A 24065-nucleotide genomic window follows, 5' to 3' on the forward strand; every position below is an offset into this window, starting at 1 on the left:
TTACTCAACATCACTCTGGAAGGTGTAATCCAAGGAGCCGAGATCAACAGCCGGAGTACGATTTTCACAAAATCCGGCCAATTTGTGTGCTTTGCGGAAGACATGGACATTATCGCCAGATCATTTGGAACGGTGACACAACTGTACACCCGCCTGAAACGCGAAGCAGCAAAGGTCGGACTGGTGGAGAATGCCTCAAAAACAAAGTACATGCTGGTAGGCGGAATCGAACACGACCGGGTCCGTCTCGGTAGTAATGTGACGATACCTTCAAGGTGGTGGAGGAATTCGTCTACCTCGGATCCTTAGTGACAGCTGACAACAATGTGAGTCGTGAAATTCGAAGGCGCATTATCAGCGGAAGTCTACTACGGTCTCCAGAAGAAGCTGCGATCTAAAAAGATTCACCCACGCACCAAGTGCTCCATGTAGAAGACGCTGATAAGACCGGAGGAACTCTACGGACACGAGACGTGGACCATGCTCGAGGAGGACCTGCAAGCACTCGGAGTTTTGGAGCGACGCGTGCTAAGGACGATCTTCAGCGGTGTGCAGGAGAATGGTACCGTATGCGTGATAATGTTTGCACCATCGTCAAATAAAATTCCAGTTTGACTTGTGAAGACAATGTATTGGTTTTATTTGCAGGCATTTAAGCTATTACTCATATCCTAGTAGGCTGTGAATAAAAAGTGTTGATTTTCTTAGTTTTACACTTGCATAATGACTAAGTGGCAACCTAGCTCGTGATTTGTCCACGCGCAAATGTCGAAAAGTATCCGTGGTAGTGTCAAAGTCAAGATTAACAATTTTTGAATTTATTTTTTTATTTTGACATTGCATAATGGTGTAGACATTGGCACACAAACAAAAGTTATAATAACTATTGATTCTGGAATTTGGTACGGATCGATAGTTTTTTGGAAATCGAAAAAAACGGAGCTTGCGTTCGGGCAAATTCAAGACTTTCTTATATGGCGCTACTCGTAGCTCCTGGATGCCATTGGTAATAATGTAAGTTTTTTTTTCTATGGTCGAAGGATCATAAAGGCCACCGTAATTTTCCTTTTCGATATGCCATGCCGTTAAGTCGCTGATTTCGAGTTTCTTTGCCATTTTTCTCATTGAGCGCATATAATTCACCCAAATCTTATTTTTGGTGGCAGCGATAGCTTTCTTAATCCATGTTAATCTTGGACGACCAGTGGACACCTTCGGGAATAGTTGCCCTTGCTTTTTTCGGTCTAAGACTGTTTTACGGTTCTCCTGAACACTCCTGAAATGTCTTTTTTAACATTTGCGCGTGGACAAGTCCCGACTACCGCTGCTACCCCTTCATGGTGCAAATTTTAAACTTAAGAAATCGGATTTTTTTACCCGCAACCTACTGTGATATGAGTTAGAGCTTACGTGCATGCAATAAAAACCAAAACATTGTGTGTACAGGTGATATGGGTACCTTATTTGTACGATGGTACAAACATTATCACGCATACGGTATGTGGCGGAGAAAGATGAACCACGTGCTCGCTGCACTCTACGGCGAACCCAGCATTCAGAAGGTGTCCAAAGCCGGAAGGATACGGTGAGCAGGGAATGTTGCAAGAATGCCGGACAACAACCCTGCAATGTTGATGTTCGACACTGATCCGGTTGGTACAGGAAGGCGTGGAGCTCATCTATTCATATAAATGCAGCAACGCTCAAATACTCTGAAAGTTTTCTAATTAGACTCTCCTCATGTCCATAGTCCCCCCGATATCCGTATGAACATTTTATGCAGAACGAGATGAGTTTTCAAATCACAGGATGTAGCCTGTAAGCCCTTATTCTCAGCCACCCTAGACACTAACACGTGGCTCCACGTTCCCGCTGGAACTTGTTCTAGTACACTAGTACCATAGATTTAACTAGTACATTATTTTTTGATACATACCACGTTTCACTAGTTTACAGCCGTACAGATTGATTTCTTCTTAATATTCTCCCGTAATTCTACATTCCATATAATATATCGAACCAAGGAGTACAAAGGACACGTTCGGATTGAAAAACACTGAACACATTGCGGCCAATCAGATTAAAGTCAATTTTATTGCCGATATCTAGCATTATTCACACAAAACATCGGTTATTTTGATTCAATTCGGTTTATTGTGTTGTTTGTTCTTTCTTGGTGATAAATTCTTGTTACTATCAATAATGTGTGTTCTGTTTCCGTAAGACCCAAAATATACAATCTTCTAAACATTTGGTTTTCCCTTATTAACATTTAACATCACGGGTGGCTTCCAATATATAACATGTATACAACAATTACAATATTTTACTCCCGCTTCAATTTGCATGATGATCGGTTTTGATTAGACACTGAACATGATTTAGTCTGCCGTTTGATTTGGGTTGATTTTCCTTGTCCCTAATAAATTACTTGGAAGAGGTCTTCGCACGTATGGGGTAAGGTGGGCTTTTTTGGATTAACAGCCAGCAGCGTGTTGAAGTCCGATCATCATCACTGTAAACACTACATTTTTGGCTTCAATTTGTATCATTCTAGTATAGTAGCGTTCTAGTAGTTTCGATCAACAGGCAATAATCAACTGCGCGCGTCGGGTGTATGTGTGTGTGTATAATCGCTATCTTATCTATTATATTTCCTACTCGGATTACCTCCGCTCTTTTCCCAGTGTATGCCTTCTTGCACAAATGCTCTTCGGGTTGCACACTTACGATTAAAAATACGTCCAAATATTTTGTAAACGTGTATATTTCTAAAAAAATGAAAGCTCCTTTCACATTGATATTCAATAGGTTTGAGTTTTAGATGGGTCTTTTGACCACGTGCTGCATTTTTGTCTCGAAATGCTATGTTCGCAAAGAAATTGGTACACTGAGAAGCCAACTACTTAAATGTGGTTGGGTTAGAGTTTTATCAAAATTTTGTTAGATAATTTTATTTAGCAACTTAATTTTTGTTCGAATAAATTTTGCGGGATTTGTTCTAATTAATATACTATCAGCGTTAAGAAATCTATCATCTATTGCATTGTATAAGTTCCAATAAGCAAGTGATAAAAATACCATTCTTGCTACTTTAGTACTGTAACGGAAAGTATGTGTAGACTTTAAGGTAATGTTTCCCTTTAAGAAATGAATTGTACCGCTAGTAAAATGCCAATGACGAACAGATCGTCACTATCAATGACTTCCAGCCACTAACAGCCGGACTTTTGGTTAGCCTTTTAGTGTGCACATCTGCTTTCAGGTGAAAATAACACTTAGATGCAAATGTGCTTTTAAGTCTATGACTAGTCAGATTAGAGGGAAGCTTGACAAAACCTATTGGTATGAAGAAAACCATGCTATTCTACGCTTTTGTTCAAAATCCATACTATTTTTGTTCGCTCCAATATCTAGAAAAATGATTACAAATCCATATAATGACACTTTCTTATATATCGCTCTCCATCGCGTACAAGCATGGTTAAATCAACATTGAACAGTTAGAAACGAAGATTGACAGAATAGTTTTACTTTTGCTTACATTAACGATCTTATCTCACTGTCTTTGGATTGCGAAGGTTTTAACCCGGTTCCATTGGTAGCTGCACCGTTTGCTACCGCGTTATTTCCAGCGGATTTTTTGTTCTTAAAGAACACCTAGTTGAAAAGTAAAGGAACGTCTGGAAATAATCCGTGCCACTAAATTGGAATCGCAAAATAACTTACCTTAATAGCTCCTCTAAGCATCAGTCGGAACCAGTAAAGCTGTGGCAGGAACAGAGCCAGAATACTAATCTTGCAACCTCGGGGGAGACGCCAAATTGCCTAGAATTGAATATGATGTACGTTTATGATTAAGGTGAGACATTTATGATTAAGGTGAGATATTGAAAAACCCTTCTTACTTTATCTGACGAACGAAGCGTCAAACCGCGCTTAATTTGATTATCCTGATTTGATTTTGCTCACTTGCAAGAGGAGGCAGATAATCCTAATTAGGCGCATTTAGTACTCCTATAGACGTGAGTACCCAGGTTGGAATTTTTTTTTTTTTTCAAAGTGATTACGGCGGTAGCAACACTGTGCTTATGTTCTACACCGCACCCTTTCCCTACATTTGCTTCTAGGAGCCTCTATTTTTGTTTCAACACACAGAAGTACGTAGGCGTGCGTGGCCCAAGTCGACACTGTTTTGGCCTGCGTTGAACAAAAATAGTTTTAATAAAAGTTTCCCCTTTTTTCTTTTTGTCAATTGTTTTTTTTGTAGTATGGTCCATGTATTTAGTAAGGTTCTTGTCAATTTGTCAGTTATTCGAAGTAGATCCCCAATAGTCAATAAGTCAATTAAGTCATTCTGATCTGTTCTATCATAGCAGCTTTAGCCTTTGCTTTATTGAAGTGTAGTTTTATTGGAAATATGTTGAATATCGTTATTAAAAAGAGACGTCTGGAACTGTGTCCTGCTAGTTGTTCCGTCATGCACATACTAAATATTAAAAAAAAAATGAATATTAATGCTGTCTAGCGCATTGTTTCTTATCGGCCATTATTGTAGTATAGTCCCAACTGCAAGCTTTTTTTCCAATCTTAGCGTCAATTGTCTTCTAGTTACTTCTAGACAGATTCATCGAATCAGTCGACCCGTATGTTAAAATATAGTCGATTCTGTGTCAAATTGTTTTTTTGATATTTACTTCTCTGTGTTCATCTCTTGTGTCCTTAAAATGTTATCAGTCCAAAACCTACAGAAACATGTAACTGAACTTCTAATATTTTTCTGTTGGTGTCATAACATCATCTAAGAGATAAACAAAAATTGCTTGTCAACTATTATGTATTCATCCCCCTACAAATACTATGAAAAATATTCAAATTCGTTCTGTCCTATCGATCCTATCAAGATAAACCATGTCATTTTCTCATGCGTGGCCTAGAAATGTCAACCTAGTCATACAAAAGTAACGTTGTTCAGTTAAAAAAAAGCAGTCAGTTTTTTGTCCAGTCCAAACTGTCACGTCAAGTGTTCGCACGTTAGCTTCGAATCTATCAGCACAATTAAGTGCTGCAAATCTCCTTCCCACTATTAATTTTTTGGTTAATTTTAATTGCTATATTTAAATAAAATATAATAAAGTATAACATTGTAGAAATTCGAAAAAGCGACTATGACATTAATAAATTACTAATCAAAATCAACCGAGAAACGTGGGAAATAGAGCCCAAACAACATTTTGAAGTCAGCTGGCTGTAAAAGGTTCCAAAACCAGTCACAAATCCTATAAAACTTTTATTAGGATTTGTAACGATCATCAAAACCTTCTCAAATCCAACCGATTTGGAACTATTGCTTGGGAATAGACTCTACTGAGCCCTGGCGGTTCCTCCGTGTTTATCGAGCATGTCTGATGCATATGATCAGCCATACTCCATCTGCAGCAGCCGGTTCGTGATGAACCGTTGGAGGCGCATTAAAGTGTTAAAAAGGTGATATGTTTCACTAAAGAACACTACATTACAATAATCAAAATGAAACTCCTTCACTTTAATACCGTCAACCCCTGCGAACTTGGCCAGGGAGTACCCAGGTTGGAATTGAATCAAAAACCGAAAACGTCATAATTGGCCAAATTTGAGTAAATACTCTTTACCTACTAAATAAATCTATGTGAAGCCTTGGAGCAAATCTCTGTAGCTCAAAATCTTTATAGAGTTCAGAATAAAGATTAAAGAATATTCGAGACAGAGCAAGCGAAACCACAAGAAGCTAAAGCCGTAGCCTATCAGCGCTAGTCGGCTCTCGAGAAGGAAGTGAAACGCTCATGTATACGGGACTGTTATGTGCTGTCGAATGACAGAAGAAATGCTATGAGCAATCGCGCAATACCCGTATTGTAACACATGAAATGTAACGCACTCGAACTGACGTTATAGAAACGAAATACATGACCAGCACTTTTAGTTTGATCATCGAGCAAGCCACATCTTATCTTTTACCTCCTCTCCGAACCTCGATCTAAAACAGTACAGGGACAAAAGAGCGTGAGCGGACTCCCTAGCCGACGAAGAGAAACCCGCAAACACCGGCGACATCCGTCTCCTCTACGATGTTTCCCGTCGCAGTGGTGGGATTAAAATGAATGCTATGATGCCCGTTACGTCTTGACAGTTATTGACCGACCCGGCTGTTGAAACGCTAGTTCGAGCCCTTTGGAAAGAGTGTCGGACACGCCATTAGCACCTCAGCATGATCCGCCAAGGATTCGGCGTATTACCCGTGTCAACACCGAAGCTCCATCAGTGCAGGAGATAGAAACAGCCATCCGTAGCATGAAATCGAACAGATCCCGGGGATCGATCGCGTATCAGCTGAGATGTTCAAAGCTGATTCCGTAGTATCTACACAACTGCTTCATCAATTATTCTGCAACATATGGAAACCGCGGTTTTTCGGGCTGACTGGATGCAAGGCGTCTTTTAGTAAAGATACTCAAAAAGGGTGACCGGACTGTACACTCAGTAGCAAAAAAAAGCCGAGCTGATTTTTTCTCCTAAAATGCGTCATGTTCAATCCGCTGGAACTTTGACAATTATCAATATTTTTGGCTGAAAATTTTAGCACTTCATCTTCGATATATTGATAATGTATGGACAAAATTTCAAATTAATAGAAATTATATATTTTAAGTTATAACAACTGATATAAAAAAATCCATTTTTGGACATACCTTTTCAAAAATTCGTATTTCAGTGAAAAATTTAAGTAGCTTCATAAAAATTTTACTGCAGCGTCAGTAAATATAGGAAATGTTGTGGTCAAAATTTAAAATGTTTTTATCCAGCGGTTTGGGCCACAGAAATCGTCAAAGTTGAAGTACCACTGTGGGTGCCTACAGTTTTCACTCCATATTGACCACACTGAAACACCGGTGCAGAAAAAAAGCCGAGGTCAATTCGCTCCATTAATGTTTTGATCTAAGTTTTAATAAGCAATATATATTATATGACATATTTTTATAAATTTTCGTACGGTCTGCTAGTTGTTTATGACATTCTACACGTAACATTGTAACGGAAAATGCATTGGAACCTTATAATGCACAATGCCCCACGTTGGGCGCCAATATAACGAATACATTGGAGCCTTACAAATGCTCATTTTATTTTCCGTATCAGGCCTCACGTCTGGGAACTTAGATACGAAGAACAAAATGGAACATTACAAATGCACAAAACACAAACATGCAACACATAACATAAATTGTGCCCAGTTATCTAAATAGATAACTAAGTCCGAACCCAGGATGACGAGGTTTCATTTTTGTTTTTGGTCCATCAGTCAATCCTGTAATCGTATTTCTTCTGGCGGATTGCCTTTTGTTTGCAGCGTTACTTGCTTACATAGCTTGTTTTGGTCTAGGAATTTCTAATCCTAAGGGGCATCCAGATTCGGGCAACAACACAAGACCGTCTACAGTTTGATGTCCGTGTTAGGGGACGGCTTGTGCGTTTTGTACTGGATCGCTCCTGAAATTTTTGGAACGCTACAAATGCACATTAAATTTCAGGGACTAATGTACAAACCTTAGTAAAACATACAAAATAAACAGACAAAATGTTCACAACAATTAACAAACGTAACAACATATAGTGCGTTACGCGTTACACGTAATGCGTTACAAACATACGTATATTAGTGAATATACTGTCCGATCACGGACACTGGACGGAGGTTGGCCGGCTCTTCCCACTGAAGAGGGCCGCAGGAACAAAGCTGCAGACGATAGCTCGACGACGAATAACTCTTAAGTGTTAGCCTTGTAAAAGGCTGATTGTGTGGCTGTCCAAGGAAAACGCTTGGTGGTTGGATTTCACTGATGTTTATTCGACAAAGGTTAAACAAACACTGATCCTGATGCAAGAAAATGTAATCACTTATATACTCTACCCCAGCATTCCCATTTCATACCACCCACCAATCAGCGCAAGCCTCGCTCGCATTGGTTGGTGCTCAAGTCGATGCTCAAATGCGAACATGGCAAAACATGTTCACCGCGTCTCTCGTCCACCGTCCGCTCGCATGATGCTGGCCGTCACCACCGCTCGCTGATTCGTTTGGTCGCTTGTCGCCTGCCAGCCAATGAAGCAGTTAGGATGAGAAGTGCGTGTTCCAACGACAAGAGGGAAGCTAAATGGACAGTATTTCAATATTACTCTACACACGTTCGCTCTGTGCGCGAACATATACTAGTAGTTTGAGTAATTTACAAATTTTGGCTACTGTTCATAAGCAAACAAGTGATGTTACATGTCTATCTATATCATACTTTGTGGTTCTCAATAATACCCCACAACTTGTTTACTTATAATATTTTTTTTACAGTTGCCAAAATTTGTAAATTATACAAACTACTTGTACAATACTTGTATGTATATTCACTAACATATGTATGTTTGTAATGCATTACGTGTAACGCGTAACGCACTATGTGTTACGTGTAGAAATGCATAAACAACTAGCAGACCACACGAAAATTTATAAACATATGTCATATAATATGGATTGTTTATTAAAACTTAGATCTAAACATTAATGGAACGAATTGACCTCGGCTTTTTTTCTGCACCGGTGTTTCAGCGTGGTCAATATGGAGAGAAAACTGTAAGTACCCGCAGTGGTACTTCAACTTTGACGATTTCTGTGGCCCAAACGGCTGGATGAAAACATTTCAAATTTTGACCACAACATTTCCTATATTTACTGACTGATTGCGCAGCAAGAAAAATACAGTCCATTTTATTTTCAGTGCAGACACGCACATCATTACATACACGCATTTGTTGTACCTCTATGATAGAAAACCTTTGTCAGATAAAGCAGTAGAAAAATAAATCTTGTACCGAGCAGACGCGTCCGACTTTTGTTCTATTCGGCCATCGAGTTTTGCAAGTCCGAACGTCCGAACCACGTGAAAATTCCCCCCGAACATTTTTGGTCCTATCGGGATCCGGATATGGACGGTTTTGCGATTCCCGGATGGTTCGATCGGTTTCGTTTGTGACCGCGATCGCGAGTGCAAGAAAACGTTGGATTTTGCAACAAGTGTACCGTGCCGCCATTGCTGCAAATCGGCGCAGCGATGTGCAGGAATAAACGTGTTCAAAAAACCACGATGCTCTTGCTAGCATAATCCTAGTGAAAAAGTGAATCCGCCCGCACAGAGCGGAAGATCGCCAGCCGATCATTGAGTAGTGCTTTGTCTCCGACTTGGCGTTCTGCCCCGGTCGGAAGTTACTAATCCGAAGTGTGGTTATGTTCATGGGCTGCACACACAGGGTGTGCCAACAGAGGGCTTTCAGTGAAAAGGCTCAAGTGATTGTGGCAGTGGCTTCCCACCCGAGCGGTGCGGCCACGAAGAAAACCAGAAGCAAAATTCTTTCGTAAAACAAGTGTGTTGGTGTTGGATTGCTGCACACAGAAAGTGTGCCAGCAAAAGCAAGCGAAGCGCGACGCTTCAAACGAAGAAAAGTGTACTTGTGTCAGCAAGCTCCCGACCCGGGTGGTGTGGCACGGAACGAAGTTAGGTTATGTTTGTGGTGGGTTGCTTCACGCACAGGGCGTGCTAGTAATAACATGCGAAGCACAGGGCTTCCAATGAATGTGTAGAAGTGTATGGGATCCGTGATCCACCCGAGCGGTGTAGTGACGTAGTGTTGTGTTGGGTTGCTGCACACAAAAGCTGTGTTAGGAAAAGCGAATGAAGCGCAACGCTTCGGGAAAAAGTGTGGGTATGTACAGAAGTGAAATACGAAAGTGGTAGTGTGACGATTAAAGCTTGCGATATCGAAACAAACTAAAACATAATGAAGATAAATGAGTGAACAAAAAAAGAAACCGAGAAAAGAATACAGTGAAACCCCAAGGGTGACAAGAAGTGTAACAAGAAGAAACCTTTTGGCGGAATTGACGGGATCAAGCGTTCGTGTGGAAGCTGCTGATACGGAAGAAAGTGATCAGTGTAATTTAGTGAATCCCGTTGTAAACCCCTTGCCAAGGTCGCTACAGCTCAGTGTTGCCTACCAGAAAGAGCTAGACCGGGCGAAAAAAGAGAAAAAAGAAATGGAGCGTAAGATGGAGAATCTGTGTGAACGACTGGAGCTGATAAAGGAGAAGATGTTTCGTATCAAAGAAGCATTAAATCTGGATGCTGCGAAGAATGTGCATTATCTGAATCTTCAACTGCAAACGATTCAGAAGTCGTATGACGAGTACGACTTGGTGTACAACGAAGCGGTAAGTCTCGTCGCCAAGGATAAAAAAGGTGAGTGGAAAAACGATTATCTCAATTTTGAAACACTCCATGCCGAGTTGTACGTATTGGCTCAAACAAAACTTGCTGAACTGCAAAGGAGTGAATCAAGCCAAGCTTTGTCGCTAAATGCCAACGCGTCAGAGTTTCTTCCAAGGCCACAGGTGGTACAAAGCGTCCCTCACCTTCAAGTACCATTGCCGACATTTGACGGGAAATTAGAAAACTGGCATTCGTTCAAATGTATGTTTCAAACCGTAATGGGCCGCTATCCGAACGAATCGCCGGCGATAAAATTGTACCACCTAAAAAACTCCCTGATCGGTAACGCAGCAGGTAAGATCGACCAAGAGGTGATTAACAACAATGACTACGATTCAGCATGGCGTTTACTGGAGGACGCCTATGAAGATGAGAGATTGATAATCGATACTCATATCGATGCGTTGCTTGATCTACCGAGACTGACCAGGGAAAATGGCGACGAGATGCGAAAGCTAGTTGAGACGTGTACGAAGCACGTTGACGCGTTAAAGAATCAAGAACTACCGGTAGAGGGCCTATCGGAGATGATTCTAATCAACCTTATCAGTAAGCGACTAGATAGGGAAAGCAGGAAGCTGTGGGAGTCCTCACTGAATCGCGGGGAGTTGCTGTCGTTCGACGATCTGATGGAGTTCCTCAAGGAGCGCAGTCGCGTTCTCCAGAAGTTATCGAGTTACACCCACATCAATCAACCACCGGCAACTACTAAATCTGGCCAGCAGCCTGCAGCGTCGAAGGCCAGGCAGACGAAGATGTTTGTCCAAACGAACAAGGAGTCATGTCCGTGCTGCTCCAACTCCCACACTATCTACAAGTGCGTCGACTTCAAGAAGTTAACTGTACCAGAACGTTTCGACAAGGTCAAAAGAGCGGGTTTATGCTTCAATTGCCTGCGTCCAGGGCATCGCACAGTGGAGTGCTCATCGGACCAGCACTGCAAGACCTGTTCCAAGCATCACCACAGTTTTCTCCACAACGAGCGCTCCGATGATCCCAAGAAGAAGGTTGAGACTGCTCAGCCAAAAAATCAAGTGGAAGCAGAGAAGAAAGAAGACGCGCCGCCTGCAGCAGAACAGCGAACGGTCAGCTGCTGCACACAAACGCAAGCAGTTCCGAAACAGGTTCTTCTGTCTACAGCGAAGATCGTAGTGTTTGGTTCGGGTAACGCAACTACTACCTGCAGAGCGTTGCTGGACTGCTGTTCCGAGTCCAACATCATCACGGAGAAACTGGCAAAGCGACTGAACATGCAGCTTTCGGTAATCAATCCGCCGATTACTATCTGCGGACTGAACGGAATGAAGACAACGGTCAACAAGGTCGTCCAAACTAAAGTGTCCTCTCGGGATGGCGAGTTTACAGCTGTTCTTGACTTCATCGTAACACCGTCTATCACCGAGTTACCAACAGGTAAGGTAGAAACTCAAAACTGGCCACTTCCTGCCGGTATAGAGCTGGCAGACCCGACGTTCAATGTGCCGGACAATGTCGATGTCATTATCGGCGCTGAGCTGTACTACGATGTTCTGAAGAAAGGGCGTCTCAAAATTGGTTCCGACTTCCCGATTCTGGCCGAAACAGTATTTGGGTGGGTCGTAAGCGGTTCAGCGAAAACCCGGCTACCAATTATCCGTCAACGAGTTTGTCACCTAAACACCACCCACGAAGATGTCAATCGTACCCTCTCCAAGTTCTGGGAATTAGAGGCAGGGTATTATACCAGCAAGATGACTGCAGCAGAACGTGCTGTAGAGCAGCATTTCGAAGAGACGCATAGCCGCAACAGCGAAGGGCGATACGTGGTGAGACTACCGTTCAATGATCGAAAGAGTCAACTGGGCGACTCATACGAGAATGCGAAGCGTCGGTTTATGAGACTGATGATCGGTCTAGCCAAGGACCCGTCCAAGCAAGAATCGTACAAGCAGTTTCTGGAAGAATATGTCACCTTGAGCCATATGCAGGAAGTATCCCACAACCCCGAACAAGGTTATTTCCTACCGCACCACGCAGTCTATAAGGAGGCCAGCTCGACTACGAAAGTTCGGGTAGTGTTCGACGCCTCGGCGGCGTCATCGACTGGCGTATCACTGAACGACACTCAACTAGTAGGACCTACCGTGCAGAGCGATTTGGTCACTATCATGCTGCGTTTCTGCACGTATCAGGTGGCACTAACAGCGGACGTACCTAAAATGTACCGCCAGGTACAAATACATCCTGAGGATAGGAAATACCAGAGAATTGTTTGGCTGAACGATGCGAACGAAGTGTCTACCTTCGAATTGACAACAGTCACGTACGGCTGTTCGAGTGCTCCCTATCTGGCAACAAAGGCATTGATTCAACTGGCTACGGACGAAGCGGAAAACTTTCCTGCGGCAGCAAAGGTTGTCAAGGAGGACAGCTACATAGATGATTTTCTCACTGGTGGCAAGTCAGCAGCAGAGGTCAAGGAACTCTACAGGCAGCTAACGGCTATGTTGAATAGAGGTGGATTCGGCGTGCATAAATTTTGCTCCAACAGTGCAGAGGTCCTACAACTGATTCCATCGGAGTTACAGGAGAAACAGGTAGATTTTGAAATGTCTGAGATCAATGACACTATCAAGACTCTTGGTTTGATTTGGAATCCGGGCCAAGACTACTTCGTGTTCAACGTACCTCTCCCATTGCTCAACAAAGCTAGGCCCACGAAAAGGACGGTACTCTCGGAAATCAGTATGCTATTCGACCCGCTGGGATTTCTAGGTCCTGTAGTCACCACCGCGAAACTGCTAATGCAAGAACTATGGCGTTTGAAGCTAGGATGGAACGATGAGTTACCCGATGAACAGATGCAGCTCTGGTTGGCGTTTCGTGAACAGCTGGATTCAGTGCGACAAATCAGGAAGAAAAGGTGCGTCATCCCCGGTGACGCTACGAAGGTCGAGCTACTTGGGTACTGTGATGCATCGAAGCGCGCATATGGTGCGGTTCTGTATGTTCGAAGCGAGGCCAGCGACGGCACGATCAACATTCAGCTAGTATGCAGTAAATCCCGAGTCGCCCCTCTGAAACCGATGACAATACCAAGACTTGAATTGTGTGGAGCACTAGTGCTGGCGCAGTTAGTTCAGAAAGCGATTGAATCCCTGAAAGTGAAATTCGACAGTGTAACACTGTACTCCGATTCGATGATTTGTCTAAGCTGGCTGAAAAAATCTCCTGCGGTTTTGAACGAGTTCGTGTGCAACCGGGTAGCTACGATTGTTGAGCTGACTCAGAACTACAAATGGTATTACGTCAGGTCTGAGAACAATCCCGCTGATGTCCTATCACGAGGCTGTAGTCCGGAGCACCTGATTGAAGAAGAACTTTGGTGGAGAGCAGCACCAGAGCAGAGACAACCTCGGCAAGTGAAGAATGAAGTCGTTCCTGTGCTGGCGGACGAAGACCTGCCAGAACTGCGAAGTTCAAAAAGTGTCCTTGCAACAACCGTAGAAAAACCGTCAACAAATTGGTGTCGAGTCAGCAACTTTGAACGACTGCAACGTGCCTGGGCGTACGTGTGGCGGTTTATTGAAATAACTCGTTCGAAGAAGAGAAATCCGGTCAGCAATGCGATCACCGCTGGAGAACTGTCCAGAGCTACGCAAACTATCTTCAAAATCGTGCAACAGGAGGAATTCAAGGAAGAGTTGAAGTACTTGCAATCTGGAGGAAAAAGGAGGAATAATCTGTCGGGGTTGGCCCCATTCGTAGATGATGAAGGCTTCGTCAGAGTAGGCGGGCGGCTGAAGTACTCAAACATTCCATATGAAGGTAAACATCAACTACTGCTACCGGAAAGGCACCCGGTGGTCGAGCTGCTGGTTCGCCACCTACATGAGAAAAACCTTCACGTTGGTCAGAATGCTCTGATCTCAATCATTCGTCAGCAGTATTGGCCGATCAAGGTGAAGACGACTGTCAAGCGGATTACTAGTCGATGCTACAGATGTTTCAAGCACAAGCCATCGCAGTTGAACCAATTCATGGGTCAGTTGCCGAGTCACCGTGTCACCCCTGCACCTGTGTTTGCTTCGACTGGCGTAGATTTTGCCGGACCGTTCGTACTCCGAGAGAGTGGTAGGAAACCAAAATTTGTAAAGGCGTACGTTGCGGTGTTCGTGTGCATGGCTGTGAAGGCAGTACATTTGGAGCTGTGCACAGATTTGCGGTCGGAGACGTTCTTGGCAGCGTTGCAAAGATTTTCGAGTCGACGTGGCACTCCTTCTGATCTTTATTCGGATAATGCTACCACATTCACCGGAGCAGCTAATGAGCTAGCGGACCTACGACAACTCTTTCAAAGCCAATTACACAAGGACAAGCTAACCGAGTTCTGTACCACGAAAGGCATCACCTGGCATTTCATACCGCCGCGAAGCCCACACTTTGGCGGCATTTGGGAAGCCGGAGTCAAGGCAATGAAACACTTGCTCAAGCGTGTTGTAGGAGAAACAAGACTAACGTACGAAGAGATGGCGACGTTCCTTGCGGAAGCGGAAGCGATTATGAATTCGCGGCCGCTATGCCCTTTGTCGGATGACCCGAATGATTTGCAGGCTTTAACTCCATCGCATTTCTTGATTGGGCGCACTGGTCAAGCGATTCCGGAGCCTTCGTATGATGGGGAAAAAATCGGCAGGCTGTCAAGGTGGCAGCACGTGCAGTACATGAGGGACCATTTTTGGAAGAGGTGGTCCGTGGACTATCTCCATACTCTGCAAACACGACAAAAATGGAAGAACGGTATATTGGACATCCAGGTAGGTGCTTTGGTGTTACTACGGGAAGAAAATGTTCCACCCCAGCAGTGGAAATTAGGCCGCATCACTGCCACACATCCAGGCGAGGACAAGGTGGTGAGAGTGGTTACCGTCAAGACGGCGGGCAGCGAGTACAAACGGGCAGTTACCAGGATCTGTCTGTTCCCAGATGTTGAATCTAACGACCCAACGGGGGGTGTATGATTGCGCAGCAAGAAAAATACAGTCCATTTTATTTTCAGTGCAGACACGCACATCATTACATACACGCATTTGTTGTACCTCTATGATAGAAAACCTTTGTCAGATAAAGCAGTAGAAAAATAAATCTTGTACCGAGCAGACGCGTCCGACTTTTGTTCTATTCGGCCATCGAGTTTTGCAAGTCCGAACGTCCGAACCACGTGAAAATTCCCCCCGAACACTGACGCTGCAGTGAAATTTTTATGAAGCTACTTAAATTTTTCACTGAAATACGGATTTTTGAAAAAGGGATGTCCAAAAATGGATTTTTTCATATAAGTTGTTATAACTCAAAATATATAATTTCTATCAATTTGAAATTCTGTCCATACATTATCAATATATTGATGACGAAGTGGTAAAATTTTCAGCCAAAAATATTAATGATTGTCAAAATTGCAGCAGATTGATCATGACGGATTTAGGAAGAAAAATTCAGCTCGGCTTTTTTTTGCTACTGAGTGAATGCGATAATTGGCGGGGCATCATATTACTGTGTATCGTTCTCAAAGTCCTCTGCAAAGAAATCCTTAACCTGATACAGGAGAAGGTTAACGTAACTCTCCGACGGCAGCAAGCTGGATTCCTCCCGAACGATCCTGTGTGGACCATACAGGCACGCTCCGTATCATCTTGGAGCAAACAAATGAAATTTAAAAGTATTTCTACCTGGTTTTCATTGATTACGAAAAAACTTTCGACCGTCTCAATCACGAAAACATGTGGGGAGCCTCCAGGCGCAAGGGTGTCCCTAAGAAAATCATCGGCCTTATTGAAGCACAGATAGGGCATTTTCGTGAAATGTACTGCACAGCGGTGTCTTGTTCGATCCCATCCGGGTCGTTGCTGGAGTGAAACAAGGATGTATACTACCACCTCTACTGTTCCTCATCGTAATTGACGTGATCCTGGTAGGTGCGATTGACCGTGAACCAAATCCTGGGTTGACGTGGCAGCCCATTATCGTGGTGCACCTAAATGACTTAGAATTGACTGATGACGTTGCTCTCCTAGCTAAACGACATTCTGATATGCAGAGCAACCTCGATGATCTTGCCAACCGCTCCTCGGCAGCAGGTCTTAAGCCTTCAGTACACGCTTTGCCAAGTGTACAAACTTTTACGCACGCATCAACCAACAGCAAAGCATATGCTTGACATTTCCGATGTTTTGTCAATGTTGAGACCACTGTTGGCCTGTTGGATTATGCGTGCGGAAAAATGTGCACACTTGGCAAAGCGTGTACTGAAGGCTTTACCATCAACGTTAACAAGACCAAATGGTTGGATGTGAACACGGTCAACCCTTCCAGCTTTACGGTAGCTAGGCAAGCAAGCAGTGAAGAATGTTAGAAGCTTCCAATATCTTAGTACCCAAATGGCGGGCGATGGCGGCACCAAGATCGACATAGATGTACGGATCAAGAAGACGAAAGCTGCTTTTGCGAGTTTAAAAAAATGTATGGAAAAACAACCGGAATGGTCGAAGCACCAAAATTTTCAACTCGAGCGAGAAATCTATGCTGTTCTGTTGTACGCCAGTGAAACCCAGACAGATCAGACCCAGAGGCTCATGGCGGCGCAGCCTCAACAACGAAATAAAACGAGTTGAAAGAAATTTGACCTGGCCACAGATCAAGGCGGTGGCGGGCAATCGACACGGATGGACATCTTTCAATTCGGCCCTCTGCACCACCGTGGGTGCTCACTGCTCACTGCTCAGGACTGGAAGTAATCAGGGGTAGGCGGGGCATAATGAGCAACTTAAGCATTTTGCCACCAAATCCAGTAAATTAAGTTCAACCAATGTGTACTTTTAACCTTCAATCCTCATTTGAACCTTAACTGACAAAAGCTAATTAGTTGAAATTCCGAATAAGTTATAAATGTTGTAAAATTGCGAGGTGGGGTGGGGTGGGGCATAATGAGCACCCTAGGTGGGGCAGAATGATCAATACTAGTTTTGCACACAATCAAATGCTAATTAACTATTCTTGTAAAGCATACCGGCAACAATCAATGAGAATTTGAAGGGCGTACGGGGTTTAATTTGTAGGGAACTGTGGCCTGCTTCATGGTTGTTTGCGAGAGGGCCCTGGTTCGAGGCGATCACAAAGAAGTCTTGTTAGCGTTTCAGGTGGCCCCAATGCCCCGCTACGTTGCACTATTCTCAGGTGTCTGTTAGACAGATTACCCATGCGTTACTTAAAGACAAAAAATATCATTGTACTTACCTCAAAAAATGGCAGATTCACAACCTGGCTATAGTAGTAGCAAACATACGGCATCAGGAATACTCGGCACCAGAAGAACGTGAAGAGCATAACCAGCCCATTTATGACGTACATTTTACTGTCCTTCAGGCCCATAGTGCTCAGGATGCCCCGGAATGATACGAACGGCGTCGAAAGTTCCATCATGTACATGAAACTGAATACGCAATCTCCCAATCCGCCGCGAAGGTACTGCAATGGATAAAATAATAGTGTTAATACCGACAATATTGCATATTGTGATAGGTTCTTAGTGAACTTACTGCAATGACTACCAAACCGTACGATCCGATGAACAGATGATGGAATACCATAAGTTTGTGCGAGATCATATAGCGAACGAAGCTTGGGATTCCCATCTTGCCCGCCGACAAAATGCTTAGCGTTCCGTTGCTAATACTCGGAATGTCACTCAGGGCTTGCACCTCCGAAGGTTTCTGATCTAGGGCGTCCGCTGCTCCGGTGCTGGGTTTGCCATTTCGGGCCGCGCCGTTGTTGGTTGCGGCCAGTCCCAGCGTGGTCATAATGCGGTTGGACGCTTCCGCCGCGTACACCTTGTACATGGACCAAATGTCGTAGAAAAAGTAAGAAGCGGCGAACCATGCGTACGATTCGGACAGGAAATGCGACGCCTGCAGGAAATTCAACGGGCACGACCATCTGCACACGATGAAACCGGCCACGCAGGAGAATGTAGCCTGTACGGCTGATACGATTCTAGAAAACATGAAAAGGGTGCTTTATTGGTTAGTATACTATAGTTTAATTGCTATATAGTTTAATTGCTAAACTATAGTTTTATTGCTCCTCAAACATAAACATATATTCGGAGAAACATCGCTTTAGTTTGAAATAACAAACGTGGTAGTTGAAATACAATCATGCAAAATAGTTGTAAACAAACTGTTTTTGTTGATTCAAACTTATTTTAGTCGTTTGAAATAATCATCAAAATTAGTTGTTTCTACTATTACTTGGTTTTCCAAAACAAACACAAGTGTGGTGGTTTCAAACCAATGTGTTTGTTGTATCCCCCGTTGAGATTAAGGTGCCATTAGACACATTATAGGTGTCGTAATCTAGGTATATATACATATCTATCTATATATATAAAAATGAATTTCTGTCTGTCAGATCTGATCATTATGGATTCGAAAACAACTGAACCGATCGGCGTGAAACTTTGGGTGTGGGTACTTTTGGGGCCGGGGAAGGTTCTTAGCTTGGTGTGAAACCCCTCCGGTCTCTGGAAAAGGGGCTCCCCGACTGATCTGATATTGACTATTAACCTTTCAGAAAACCTGCTGGACATGATAGATTACAAATCGTACCTTTGTATAATGAAAGAAGTTACCTTTACACCCGTAGACTTTAGGATCTAAACTCAAGAACAGTTTGGATGACCTAGGATATCCCGACTGATCTGATATTGTCTGTTAACCTTTCAGAAGACTTTTTTTAAAGACACGGACACGTTCAATGCTTCCAGTGAGCTATTCGCTCTTTGAAGGAAGCACGACACAAGACAACGGACTAGCATGCAACGCCCAGTGGCACAGCCAAAAACTTTCCCTGACAGCTGCGACGGGAATCGAACCCGCGCTCCTTGGCACGATGTGATTACATGCTTGGTGACACTAGCCGCACGACGACAAAGCCACACAAATACTGGAAGTTACTGTTACACCCATGGACTTAAGGATCTAAACTCAAGAATAGTTTGGATGACCTAGGATATCCAGAAAAAAATATTCTGTACTAGCTGTCCCGGCAAACTTTGTCTTGCCGTCTTGTGGTGGTTTGACAACTGTTGAGCTCAAATCAGCACCGCACTCTAGATTGATTTCATTTCGGTCGTGTTGATTTCCTTCCCAGCTCATAGAAAATCAGTTCTCTTTCAATTTTGTTACTTTTCTAGTGGATTTTCGTAACTTTTTATACATATAAACACAGCCACCACGAATACGAATCGAACCATGCAAGAGTCATGCTGATCGGTCCACCCGTTCTTGAGTTTTGTTGCCTCAAAGGAACTTCAAACTCATTTTTATATAGATAGATAATATTCTACGGTTTTTATACTATTGACCACCAAAACTACAGAAAAACGTATAAAAAACTCCAGAATAACGCTTGGAAAAATTCCGGCTTCAAAGGGTTAAATTTAGAAACTAATTGAAACAAACGAATTAAATCAACAAAAAAAAACATTTAAACAAAAATACCATCCAAACTGTTTTTGAGTGTAGATCCTAAAGTCTATAGGTGTAACAGTAACTTCTTTCACTATACAAATCTACGATTTGTAAATCTATCATGTCCAGTAAGTATTCTGAAAGTTCAATAGACAGTATCAGATCAGTCGGGATATCCTAGGTCATTCAAACTGTTCTTGAGTTTAGATCCTAAAGTCTACGGATGTAACGGTAACTTCTTTCATTCAAAGCTACGGTTTGTAATCTATCGTATCCAGCAAGTCTTCTGAAAGTTACAGTGGTTGTTTTTATCAACTAAGCTTCATAACAGTAAGGAGCCCATAATATCCCAAAAATATATAACAACGCGTATTGTTCCTCTAACTGCTTTGGTAAGTGCAGTGGATTATGTAGCGGCAAAACCTATTATCACAAGTGTAGACCTGAAGCTATGGTCTCCGCCGGAGTAGTGTTGTTGATCTGGAATATCTCAAAACTATCTTGAAATGACTCATGATATGCCAGGGGGATTGAAGATTACAGTCTAAAATTCATTATGAGACTAACTTCTGTTACTATCAAGTGCTAAACTTCAGGATAGTTTGGACGACGCTTAATATCCCAAAGGTTCATAATAATATATTCAGACTTCAGTGACTTGGTCCATTCGCCGCGATTGATTATGAAACGTTACTCAGTATGCCAGATATAGCTGATGTTACGAGTGTAGACCTTAAGTTCTGAACTCATAGATAGTTTGGCTGACCTGGAACATTCCCATAGTGTCTCTAAATGACATTTGAGATTTCAAGAGCTTCACGGATCTCAGCAGATTATGCTATGCTATTATTTATGGTGAAACACATAAAGTTTGATTATGCAGCGAATAGAGGTAATAAACTATAGAGGAAGAATGTCGCTGGCGTCGCTGCTGGAACATCTTTTGCTGGCGGGGATAGGCAGGGATATAAATGTCAAAGCGAAAAAGTATGCAGTTTGACAGGTAGATACCCGGGATGTTTGCGAAAGAGAACAAAGGGAACAGCAGCGACATTCGTCCTCTATAGTTTTTTAACTCTATTATGCAGCGTTACTCAGTATAACAGATGGATACTGCAACGCGTGTAGACCTAAAGTCTTGAACTCCAAGGTAGTTTGGCTGACCTGGAATATTCCTGTAATGTCTCTAAATGACATTTGAGATTTTAAGAGCTTCGCGGATTCCAGCAGATTATACAATACTATTATTTATGGTGAAAACACATAAAGTTCTTCTTGTAGAATTGAAGGACTTCATTACAGTTTGGACGACCCTAAATGTCCCAAATGTTTATAATAAGCTAGTAGACTTCAGATTGCTTCAGTACCTGCGGTTGATTATGCAACGTTACTCAGTATAACATATATGGCTACTGCTACGAGTGTAGACCTGAAGTTCTGAACTCAAAGGTAGTTTAACTGACCGAATTTCCATAATATGGAACTATATTATAGTGTCTATAAATGACATTGTAAATGTCAAAATCTTCACGGATCCCAGTATGTTATGCAATGCTATTATTTGTGGCGAAAATACATAACATTATTCTTGTAGATGTGAAGGACTTCACTATAGGACAGTTTGAAATACCTAGAACATCCCAGAATATAAACACCTTTTGATATTCTTTGCGGAGGCTAAATGGATACATATAAACAAACCCACATCTATCAGGTATCAGATGTTATTCTTAGCCAATAGGAGGCAATCAGTGAAGTACTAGATTGAAAGTAGTGAGCTGGATTTTTGTATGGTGAGATGATCAATTCTCCATTTTTTGCAATGAAATGGTGCAAACAGCGTAGGTTATATGATTTATTGGCTAATTTGATGCTATTTGAGCAAAAGTTTGAATAACTGTGTTGTTGTATTATTTTTTCCTGCAACTTCAGCAACACAGTTATCCAAACTTTTGCTCAAACAGCATCAAGTTAGTCAATAAATCATATAACCTACGCTGTTTGTACGATTTCATTGCAGAAATGGAGAATTGATCATCTCACCATACAAAAATCCAGCTCACTACTTTCAATCTAGTACTTCACTGATTGCCTCCTATTGAGACAACCGCTACCGCTGTGGAGCGGACCTGGTGTGATGGTTAGAACACTTGACTATCACGCCGAGGACCTGGGATCGAATCCCACTCCCGACAAACTCGCAAAATATGAGTTCTTCCTTCGGAAGGGAAGTAAAGCGTGGGTCCCGAGATGAACTAGCCTAGGGCTAAAAATCTCTTTAATACAGATAAAAAAAAAAAAAAAAAAAAAAAAAAAAAACCGCTACCGACACTCTACAGCTATCTAGGCTGATCTGGAAAAGAAGTTAACATTGATGGTTGCTCAACAAACTAGGGTACCTGTACAAATTGATTGCGTCCACATTTTATGGATAACTCGCTTCTATTGCTACTCCAACAGAGTTTTATTGTGGTTTTGTACCTACAACGCCCTCCATTGTGTTATACCATAACTATTGCTTTGAAAGAAGCTTGTCCTCTGCGGTCTGTGCGGACCGCAAGAGGTATTCCTGAATGGAATTCTGATCTGTTCAAGTTCAAAATATCTTCGGATAGGGGTAGGCGGGGCATTATGGACACCCTAAGGTTTTTGCCAACTTTACCTGGCAAGATGTCAAAAAAGTTTAGTTTTTTGATACATGTATCCTTTTAAAGTCTATTTAGCATCTATTGCATAAGAATGCTCACGAAGAAAAATGATTTATCCACTTCAAAAAATGTTACGAAAAATGTTAGTTTTTCATGACTGTCTTCAAGCATACGGGGCAGAATGGACACCATGAGACTTTTACGAATTTCGTACATTATTTACACCTATAAAGTCATTTCATTACAAAACAACTATTTTGGTTGAATAATACGCCGAAGTAGTTCATTTTTGTTCAGTTAATTTAAATTCAGGCTGTTTTGGATAAAGCTTCGTTTTTGTCGGCATGTACAGCTATGCCTAGAACAACTATTTTCCACTGCTGTCGTTTTTTGACCAATTTGTTTCACCCTATGTCTACTATAGTGAACATTTAACCGGAAATGTACCGAAATCGAAAAATGTGGTTGGTTTGTGATTTAGCTTATATTTTTCCCTTGCCGCTTCTTTCAAAAAGGTGAGTGTCCATTTTGCCCCGGCAGCAGAAGATATTTCCAAACTTAATTTTTGATATAATAAAGAAGAAAATATAAACATGTTAAGCATGTAGATACAGCAAAACTACTTGCATGTGTTCTAGAAATATCAGGTTTTAATCGACCTGCAATAAATTAATCACTAAATCTTATTTTAGATGGTGTGAAAATTATAATTTCCATGCACAAAAAACGGAGGACGCAACTTTTTCGTGTAAAATCAAGTATAATTTTAATTTCGAATGTTTCTTTCCTGAAACTACGTTTTAGACAAATGGACTATATTCTCCATTCATTAAAAGTTCAAAAAAGTTCGCATATTTCAAAATATTGAGGGTGTCCATTCTGCCCCGGGTGTCCATAATGCCCCGCCTACCCCTAAACCATTCTTTTGTATAGTTACAATTCTCTAGTTTCCGCTTGAAAATTATAGCTATATAATCGACTTAGTGGGCCCTGAAAAGCTCTGCTTACTTCATATCTCCAAGTGCAAATGGGGGTTTGTCATATTTTTCTCCACAAGGATTTGAGTATTTCAATCATGTTTTGCACTCGTGTAGTTTGCTATTACGTATTTTCATGGCGTGAAATTACTTCATAGTTTTATCCCGAAAGTGTGCGTGCGTTGTATAAAGAAGGAATGAGGTCCAGATTCATCTGGTTACATCGTTGTTTCTGAAATGCATGAAACGCATTATCGATTATCACATCTGTGATGTTCGTCTGGCTGACATGCCTTTTCATGTGAACTCACATGCCTCCCAATTTGGGATGTCCACAGTGACTCTTTTACATAAAGTTGTATACGTTTTCAAGAAAGCACTCGCTCAAACGTAGTTTTTGTTTGGGTGACTTCTTGAATAATGAGGATGTTTTCGATGACGTGCCTTCCAATGTCTTATTGAAAGTCGCATGACGTCATAAGCTACCTCCAATGAGCTATAGGCTTCTTTTACGATTATGCGTTTTTCAATGTCCTTTTCAGGGCACTGATTAAACCCGTTGTCGCCACGTCGATGGTTTGG

At 42.2% G+C, this 24065-nt stretch overlaps 1 protein-coding gene across 1 annotated transcript; it reads right to left on the bottom strand.

The window, feature by feature from the left end:
* Positions 1 to 2075: 2075 nt before the first annotated feature.
* On the bottom strand, positions 2076 to 18380 carry LOC115253739 (TLC domain-containing protein 3A; the record flags this gene model as incomplete). The annotated part of the gene is given in 4 exon segments (XM_062859395.1): positions 2076 to 3660; positions 3730 to 3828; positions 17625 to 17855; positions 17927 to 18380. Coding segments are annotated over 4 exon segments (904 nt in total), but the record flags the coding sequence as incomplete, so codon positions are not given.
* Between the last annotated feature and the right edge of the window lie 5685 nt (positions 18381 to 24065).

This window comes from Aedes albopictus, chromosome 3, assembly GCF_035046485.1.
Source record: "Aedes albopictus strain Foshan chromosome 3, AalbF5, whole genome shotgun sequence".
NCBI classification, from domain to species: domain Eukaryota; kingdom Metazoa; phylum Arthropoda; class Insecta; order Diptera; family Culicidae; genus Aedes; species Aedes albopictus.